Here is a 10,000-nt window from a genome sequence, read left to right as displayed (position 1 = left end):
CATCTCTCCCCCTCCTCTCCCTCAAGAGAGAGAGAGAGAGAGAGAGAGAGAGAGAGTGTGTGTGTGTGTGTGTGTGTGTGTGTGAGAGAGAGAGAGAGAGAGGTGACCACACTAGTGAGATAATGCCCGGGCTGCTGACCGACCGACCGATGGGGCCACGGGCGAGGCGCTGCTGCTGCTGCTGCTGCTGCTGCTGCTGCAATCCATGGGCTGCACTACGTCGGGACGGGTGAGGTGGGGCCGGAGACCCGACAGTCCCCTCGACCCAAGTAGTAGCGGTCAAATACGGGACAAGGGCGGTCCCGTACGGGACAAAGTAATTTGGCCCAATACACGGGATGTCCCGGCTAATACAGGCCAGGTGGCAACTCTAATATAACCATATAACCATATAACAATTACAGCACGGAAACAGGCCATCTCGACCCTTCTAGTCCGTGCCGAACACATAAGCTCCCCTAGTCCCATATACCTGCGCTCAGACCATAACCCTCCATTCCTTTCCCAGCCATATAACTATCCAATTTATTTTTAAATGATAAAAACGAACCTGCCTCCACCACCTTCACTGGAAGCTCATTCCACACAGCTACCACTCTCTGAGTAAAGAAGTTCCCCCTCATGTTACCCCTAAACTTCAGTCCCTTAATTCTCAAGTCATGTCCCCTAGTACCAGGAGAGGGTGGGGAAGAATGGCCTTGTGTGTGTTTGAGTGAGAGCGAGAGAGAGAGACTTGGACTCACCGTGCACCATCTCTCTCTCTCTCCCTCTCTCTCTCACACACACACACGTCTGCCACAGAGGGTAGTTGAGGCCAGTTCATTGGCTATATTTAAGAGGGAGTTAGATGTGGCCCTTGTGGCTAAGGGGATCAGAGAGTATGGAGAGAAGGCAGGTACGGGATACTGAGTTGAATGATCAGCCATGATCATATTGAATGGCGGTGCAGGCTCGAAGGGCCGAATGGCCTACTCCTGCACCTAATTTCTATGTTTCTATGTCATGTGTTGGAGCAGAATTAACCCATTCGGCCCATCAAGTCTACTCCATTCAATCATGGCTGATTTATCACCTAACCCCATTCTCCAGCATTCTCAATATCAATCAATATTTATTACATGTCATTCTCCCCACAACCCCGTGACTGGTGCTGATCAAGTGCAGCAACAGTGCAGCTCTCTCTCTCTCCCCCCCCCTCTCTCTCTCTCTCTCCCTCCCTCTCTCTGTCCCAGTGTATTTCTCTCTCTCATTCTCTCTCTTTCCTTCTCTATCTCTGTCGGTGCATCTCTCTCTCTCTCTTTCATTCTCTCTTTCTTTCACCTCTCTCTCTCTTGGTTCTTGGTTTCTTGGTCCTCCAAAATATTCCAAATGGAATTTAAACTGGAGGTGGTGAAGGGTTATTGGGAAGAAAGAGCTACTTTAAATGTAGTTGCATCTGGTTGGGTAACTATAGATGGGTGGAGTTTAATGAATTGCGGTCCACATGCACTGTGTGTGTACTTTCCTTCCCCTCTTCACAAGAAGATTATTCAGTATTTGCATTGTACAGTGTACACAAGGTCCATAGACTTTCAATAGTCACATTACATCAGGTGATTATTGTAATACAAGAGTGTAATCTGTATCTCCAACAGTCTCCACCCCCCTACAGGGAGCAGCGTTCACCGAAGGCCTCTAGAGTTCCCGTGAACACCGTGTGTTCCCTCTCCATGGACACGCACGTATGGACATGTGACCATCGACTGCCCACTGCCTGGACCCGTGGGTGGCCATCTTGGCCAGGCCCAGGAGCAAACCGACAGGGGGATCGCACCCTCCCTATCGACCCTGCCCACTCCCTGCCTTGTGCCCAAAATACAAAATGCAAGCAGAACTTGAGGAGCAGCCCCTTCAGATACTCATACAAGGGCTGCAGCCTCTCACAACCCATATACACGTGGAACACAGTCTCTTCCTCACCGCAGAAGTGACAGGCGGCTGGTGAATCCGTAAACCAACTGGAATATCTGTTACATGCCTCAGCTCTGTGCAACACTCTCCACCCCAGGCCCCCGATGTAAAGGAGGACGACTCCCTTATAGAGAGATCTCCTCTAGGGACCGCTCCCACTGTCAGGTGGCAACACCACGTGTCCAGACGGAAGACAAGGGCAAGGAAGTGTAGCGTGTAAAGGAGCAACCTGTACAGTAAACGTCTCACCACGTCACGGAATTATACCCGCAGTGTGTGTGTGTGTATGTGAGAGAGAGATACCTGCACTGTGTGTGTGTGCATTTGCGTGCGTATGTGTGCGTGTATGTGTGTGTGCGTGTGTGTGTATGTGTGTGAGACCTGCACTGCGTGTGTGTGTGTGAGTGAGAGAGAGATACGTGCACTGTGTCTGTACGTGCGTGCGTGTGTGTGTGTTAGAGAGAGATAGCAACACCCTGTGTGTTGCAGTGATTACTAATGTTCGGACCTGTCTAAACTCTCCCCATCTCTCCCCACCACGGCCCAGTGTGTCCCAAGGTGATTCTTGACCTGGCTTTCCTCATCGATGGATCTGGAAGTGTTCATGGCACAGATTTTGGGAAGATGAAGGTTTTTGTCAAGGCTATGATGACTAAGTTTGCAAGCAAGGACACTCAGGTAAGCGTATCCAACACATTTGAAGATGACACTGAACTGGGGGGATGCAGATGGAGAAGATGGTGTCAAGACTTGCGGCAAGATCTTGATCGGTCGGCCAGGTGGGCTGAGGAATGGTCGATGAAGTTTAATACAGAGAAAGTGAGGTGTTGCACTTTGTGAAGTCTAACAAGGGCAGGAGCTCCGTAGTGAATGGTAGGGTCTGGGTAGTGTTGTAGAGCAGAGGAATCTAGGAGTACAGGAACACTTCCTTGAAGGGAGTCACACGTAGATAAGGTGGTCAAAGGCTATTAGCACATTGGCCTTCATCAGTCAGAGTATTGGATATAAATCCGAGGTCATGTTGCAGTTGTACAAGATATTAATAGGGCCACATTTACAGTATTGTGGTCAGTTTTGGTCAACATGCCATAGGAAAGATCTTGTTAAGCTGGAAAAGGTGCAGAGATGATTTACGAGGATGTTGCCTGGATTCGAGGGTCTGAGCTATAGGGAGAGGATGAGCAGGCTGGGACTTTATTGCTTGGAGCGCAGGAGGATGAGGGATCTTATAGACTACAGGGCTCTCACTTAACCATTTTTGCCTGTTGCCAGCCGGGCAACCTTGGCAGCTTTTTAGGTTGCCAAATGACAGTTTAGGTGGTCATTTAAGACGGCTTGCATGACGCGTGCGATAATGTGCTCGGACGAAGTGCGTAGTTACCAGTCGGAATTATGCTCAATGAAGCATTCACATATTATTTCTGTTTCAAATAAAGTCACAAACTAAACATATTCACCAATCAAGACATGATATATACCACAATGACATGCAGCAAAATTATAATACAGTATCTCAACTCTTTTTACACGTTGCAATGAATGCAATTTCTATTATTTCTTTCCACTTCCAAACAAAAATGTGGTTGGATTATTCAGCGTATGATCAACCTCGGTGAGACCAAGCGTCGGCTTCGCACAACACCTCCGCTCGGTTCGCAATAACCAACCTGATCTCCTGGTGGCTCAGCACTTCAACTCCCCCTCCCATTCCGAATCTGACCTATCTGTCCAGGACCTCCTCCATGGCCAGAGTGAGGCCCACCGCATATTGGAGGTGCAGCACATCATATATCGCTTGGGCAGTTTACACCCCAGCGGTATGAACATTGGCTTCTCCAATTTCAGTCCCTGCTTTCTCCTCCCCTTCCCAGCTCTCCCTCAGCCCACTGTCTCCGCCTCTTCCTTTCTTCGTCCACGCCCCCACCCTTTCATCAGTCTGATGAATGATCTCGACCCAAAACGTCACCTATTCCCTTCGCTCCATAGATGCTGCCTCACCTGCTGAGTTTCTCCAGCATTTTTATCTACCCATTCACGCAAGTTCTGTTATCCCATCTTCCTCACCCACTCCCTACACATTCGGGGCAATTTTACAGAGACAAGTTAACCTACAGAGCCAATGCATCTTTGGGATGTGGGAGGAAACCCACACGCTTGCAAGGAGAATGTGCAAATTGAACACAGACAGTGCACGAGAACAGGATCGAAACACAGATCTCTGGTGTGTGAAGCAGCAAGTCCACCAGCTGTGCCACTATGTTTTGTTTTGGTTACTAAAAAAATGAAAATATCCATTTTCAGTTTTAAATCTCCAAGTGACACTATGTTGTAAGGGAGTTGTAATTAAGTTCAAGACTATGGGGCAGTACGTTGGCCATAAAGTTGCTGCATAAAAGTGCCAGAGACCCGGAATTGATCCTGAATATGGGTGCTGTCTGTATGGAGTTTGCTCCTTTTCCCTTTGAACGCGTGGGTTTTCTCCGGGTGTTCTTGTTTCCTTCCACATTCCAAAGGTTTGCAGGAACCTATTTCAGACCCAACCCAAAACATGATATTTTCCTTTTGTCCAGAGATTCTGTCTGACCTGTTGAGTTACTCCAGCTTTTTGTGTCTATCTTTGGTTTAAACCATCATCTGCAGTTCCTTTCTACACACACGATACTATACGATAGAACTTTATTAATCCCAGGAGGGAAATTGTGTGTATATATTATACACACACACACATATATATATAGTTATATATTTTCATACATAAAACTCTGATCCTGGATGTGTGTGTGTATTTGTGTGTGTGTGTGTGTGATGTTCGTGTGCGTTTCACATCTCCTCAAAAACAACGCGCTAACGGTGACATTTTTATGTATTCCAATAGAGATTTACGCCATGATATCAAAAATCGCCTGATATGTTCAAAAGTTTCAAATAACTTGGAAAACAAACGAGATTATCTCGCTGATGACGTCACAATGGCTCTGCTCCTCGCAGCTGTGCTATGTTCCACGCGCGGCGAATGACATCAACTCCCTCCCCCTCCCCTCACCCCCTCAGTTCTTCAAAAGACAGAAAGAACGAGCAAGTGGCCTCTGTACTGTAGCTCCCGAGCACTTCCAAGGTCACGAGCACTCACGAGCTTCCCGGCCTGCTTTTCCAAAACTTTCTCAACGATCATTATATCACTTTGCTGAACTTCCACATCTCTAAAGATAATAATCCGATTGAACTTCACTGTTTTGGTTTAACTTTGTAAAAGTTGCGTTTTTTGTTCTATGAAGAATTTCCTGTGTCTCACTTAATTGTACTAATTCTTAAAGATAACATTTAACTTCAAAGATAGTGCTTGTTTAATTTTAAAATATATTTCTAATGTTGCTTTTCCCCGTTTGTTACTTCCCAGTTTTTTTCCGCTACTAATTTCGATACAATTTTTAAAGTTCGTGGTTATTTACTTCGCAAATTTTGACAGATTGTTGACTGCTTTAAAAAAAAATTGCTGTTGATTTGGAAAGACTCAGATACCCCCTGCTATCCCTCCCCCCTCTTCCCCAATCCTCCTCTTTCCCCCCCCCTTCTCCTCTCCCCCCCTCCTCCCCCCCCTTCCACCCCCCTCTTTTCCTTCTGCTCACTCCCCCCTCTTCCCCCCATTTCCCCCCCCTCTTCTCCCCCTCTTCTCCCCCTCTTCCCCCCCCCCTCTCTCCCCCCCTCTTCCCCCCCATTCTCTCTCTCTGCCCCCTCTCTCTCTGCCCCTCTCTCTCTCTGCCTCTCTCTCTCGCTCTGTCTCTCTCTCTCTCTCTCTCTCTCTCTCTCTCTCTCTCTCTCTCTCTCTCTCTCTCTCTCTCTCTCTCTCTCTCTCTCTCTCTCTCTCTCTCTCTCTCTCTCTCTCTCTCTCTCTCTCTCCCTCTCCCTCTCCCTCTCCCTCTCCCTCTCCCTCTCCCCCTCTCTCCCTCTCTCCCTCCGCTCTCTCCCCTCTCTCCCCTCTCTCTCCCTCTCCCCCCCTCTCCCCACTCCCCTTCAGCCTCTCTCCCTCTCTCCATCTCTCTCCCTCTCCCTCTCTCCCTCTATCCCTCTCTCTCCTCTCTCTTCAATTTTCAATTAAAAAACTTTATTGGCATGATAAACAAAAACATTGTTATATTGCCAAAGTATAAAACATGACATACATATTTAAAAGGCATAAGTATAAATACAAGTATACAGTGCATGGCTAGATATGTCCCTGTACATAAACTCACAATAGGCCTATAGCCTTTTATTGATTGCTACACGTTCTTGCAGCTGTAAGCAGTACAACACAATAGCAAGTTCAGCAATTCAATATTAATTTCTTAGTGTTAGTTAATATCAATTAGTGTGTGCGTACATATGTGCATGTTGGTCATTCACCGTCTCTCAGGTTATGGCATGCTTGTGCACCAAGATGTGCCGTATTTCCTTCGCCAAGGACTATTCTTAGTTTTGATGTATCATCTAGTTCTTTAAAATCAGGGGTTGCCACACTGAGTTTGTCAAAGTATGCTTTCCTTGTTTTGTCAAATTTATTGCATTTTAGGAGGAAGTGCACCCCTGTTTCAACCTCATCTGTCAAACAGTGGCCGCATATTCTGTTTTCTCTTGGTTGCCAGAATCTCTTCTGTCTTCCTTTTTCAACTGCCAAATAGTGGTCACTTAATCTGTATTTGGTGAGGGTCTGTCTCTGCTTTATGTCTCTAACAGTTGAGAGATAGTCTGGGAAGGGTGATTATAGGATAATGGGTTGTATATATGACTAAGATACTGTATAGTATATGAGGATTTTTCTTTTCTTTTTTCTTCTTTTTTCTCTTTTTTTGTATGGCTGTAAATATTTGATTAGTGTATAAATGTAAATAATTTGGTGTACATATAGTGGCTGGTGTACATATGGTGTACATATAGCTGCTGGTGTATATATGGTGTACATACGGTGTACATATAGCTGCTGGTGTACATATGGTGTACATATAGCTGCTGGTGTATATATGGTGTACATATGGTGTACATATAGCTGCTGGTGTACATATGGTGTACATATAGCTGCTGGTGTATATATGGTGTACATATGGTGTACATATAGCTGCTGGTGTACATATGGTGTACATATAGCTGCTGGTGTATATATGGTGTACATATGGTGTACATATAGCTGCTGGTGTATATATGGTGTACATATAGCTGCTAAATTTGTATGATAATTATAAGCAGTTGAGTAAGGGGTGGGAATTAATAAGCTTTGGCTCCTTCCTGCTCTTTGGACACATACGATTTCATTTATTTTTAGATATTGTTTATGATACTTTATAAATATTCTTATTTTGTTTGTTGTATGCGGTTTTTGGCCGCATATTCTGTTTTCTCTTGTGTGCCAGAATCTCTTCTGTCTTCCTTTTTCAACTGCCAAATAGTGGTAATTTAATCTGTATTTGGTGAGGGTCTGTCTCTGCTTTATGTCTCTAACAGTTGAGAGATAGTCTGCCAATTTATAATCTCTTTTTAGGGCACGGTAACATTCTAATCTGCTTTGTCTTTTGGTTTCTTTATCCCAATGTTCCAAATACGTTTCTTTACATTGTTTGATAATTTGGTTCACTGGTGATTGGGTTCTTGGTTCTTGGTTTCTTGGTCCTCCAAAATATTCCAAATGGAGGTGGTGAAGGGAGGGCTTAAGCCAGAAAGGGTTATTGGGAAGAAAGAGCTACTTTAAATTTAGTTGCATCTGGTTGGGTAACTATAGTTGGGTGGAGATTATTCCATGCTTTAATTATGCGGGGGAAGAACTAATTGCTGTACACACCTGTCTTGGTAGCTGGAATCACAAATTGGATCGAATGCCCTCGTCTGCTCCTAATTGGTTTGGATTTGGTGTTGGTCTTGTAATCTATGTCGAGCTGACCATTTAACATTTAGTAAAAACAGGTCAAACGGTGAGCTTCACGTCTGTCTTGGAGAGGGTTCCACCCCAGAGAATTCAGAAGTATGGTGACACTCGCTTCCCTCTCATAGGTGTTAGTAACAAATCGAACTGCCTGTCTTTGGACACGTTCGATGGAAGAAATGTTTTTATCAATATTGATCTGTGGCTGGTCAGGATTTAACTGGATAGGGTTTAACTGGATAGGGGTAGTTAGTCTCAGTACCAACTGACACAGGGAACTCCTTTCTGAGTTCCCCTCTTGTGTTTGAAGGGCTTTAAACTGGAGGGTATCTGGGGGGCTAGATTTAAGGTGATTCCAAAAAATTTGTGCTCTTTTCTGGATATTTATTATCAGTGGGTATCTGCCTAATTCCACCCTACATGCGCTTGTTGGTGTTTTCCTTTGTATACGGAGGATATTCCGACAGAATTCCGCATGCAGGGCCTCCGTTGTATGTTTTTTCCCATTTACTATAACTATGGTGACTGAGCGGACCCCATACTTCACTACCATAAAGCGCAATAGGCTGGATTACACTGTCAAATATTTTAAGCCAGATTTTAATTGGGATTTGGATGTTGTAGAATCTTCTTTTTATTGCATACAGAGCTCTTCGAGCTTTCTCTTTTAGTGCATTGACTGCCATATTGAAGCTCCCTGATGCTGAAACAGTTAGACCAAGGTAAGTATAGTTCATGGAGGGAACTAACAGTTGAGAGATAGTCTGCCAATTTATAATCTCTTTTTAGGGCACGGTAACATTCTAATCTGCTTTGTCTTTTGGTTTCTTTATCCCAATGTTCCAAATACGTTTCTTTACATTGTTTGATAATTTGGTTCACTGGTGATTGGGTTCTTGGTTCTTGGTTTCTTGGTCCTCCAAAATATTCCAAATGGAGGTGGTGAAGGGAGGGCTTAAGCCAGAAAGGGTTATTGGGAAGAAAGAGCTACTTTAAATTTAGTTGCATCTGGTTGGGTAACTATAGTTGGGTGGAGATTATTCCATGCTTTAATTGTGCGGGGGAAGTACGAATTGCTGTACACATCTGTCTTGGTAGCTGGAATCACAAATTGGATCGAATGCCCTCGTCTGCTCCTAATTGGTTTGGATTTGGTGTTGGTCTTGTAATCTATGTCGAGCTGACCATTTAACATTTAGTTAATATCTAATTCCACCCACGTCTGAAGAAGGGTTTCGGCCCGAAACGTCGCCTATTTCCTTCGCTCCATAGATGCTGCTGCACCCGCTGAGTTCCTCCAGCAAGTTTGTGTACCTTAAGTATAGTTCATAGTGTGTTCGATAACAGTACCATTGAGAGTAAATTTCTATTTATCTTCCTGGCATCTGGGTCTTTTCTGAAAAATCATGATGTTGGTTTTCTTTTGATTTACTGCCAGGGCCCAATTTTTGCAGTACTCATCAAGTAGGTCCAACTGTTGCTGCAGTCCCTGTTCTGTGGGGGACAGCAGAACCAAGTCATCTGCATAAAACAGGGATTTTACTTCTCTGTCCAGAAGACAGAGGCCCGGCGCTGTGCTCTGGTTCAACTTTGCTGCCTAATCGTTGGTATATACATTAAACGGTGTCGGGCTCAGATTGCAGCCTTTGCCGGACACCTTTTCTCTGGACGAAGAGATCAGTGCGTTTGTCCCCAATTTTAACGCCACATTTATTATTCAGATTCTTTGATTTGATAAGGTCATATACCTTTCCTCCTATACCATAGCCGAGGAGTTTGTAATAGAGCCCTTCATGCCAAATAGAGTCAAATGCTTTCTCAAAGTCAATAAAACAGGCAAATATTTTCCCATTTTTTCGCTTGGTGTACATGTTTTTCAATGAGAGTGTGGAGGGTATAAATGTGGTCAGTGGTACGGTGTTTTGGGAGGAAGCCAATTTGGTTTTTACTGAGAATATTGTGTTTGTTAAGGAAATCCTGCATTCTGTTGTTTATGATACTGCAGAATAACTTCCCTAGGCAGCTACTGACACAGATGCCACGATAATTATTTGGGTCTAATTTGTTTCCACTCTTATAAATGGGTGAAATAAGCCCTTGACACCAAATATCAGGGAAATAATCTGAGTGTAGTATGATGTTGAACAGCCTAAGCACTAT

The 10,000-nt window shown here is 44.6% G+C and overlaps 1 protein-coding gene across 1 annotated transcript in view; it reads left to right on the top strand.

Moving 5' to 3' along the window:
- Nucleotides 1-10,000, top strand: part of LOC116989701 (integrin alpha-X-like) — a 139,027-nt gene that overhangs the window by 63,266 nt on the left and 65,761 nt on the right. The window contains exon 7 of the mRNA XM_033047298.1: nt 2,498-2,628. Coding sequence (XP_032903189.1) covers nt 2,498-2,628 — 131 coding nt within the window. The remainder of the gene's footprint in view (nt 1-2,497; nt 2,629-10,000) is intronic.

The sequence above is a fragment of the Amblyraja radiata genome, chromosome 29 (genome assembly GCF_010909765.2).
Source record: "Amblyraja radiata isolate CabotCenter1 chromosome 29, sAmbRad1.1.pri, whole genome shotgun sequence".
NCBI lineage: Eukaryota > Metazoa > Chordata > Chondrichthyes > Rajiformes > Rajidae > Amblyraja > Amblyraja radiata.
This window is presented reverse-complemented; position numbering and strand designations above follow the sequence as displayed.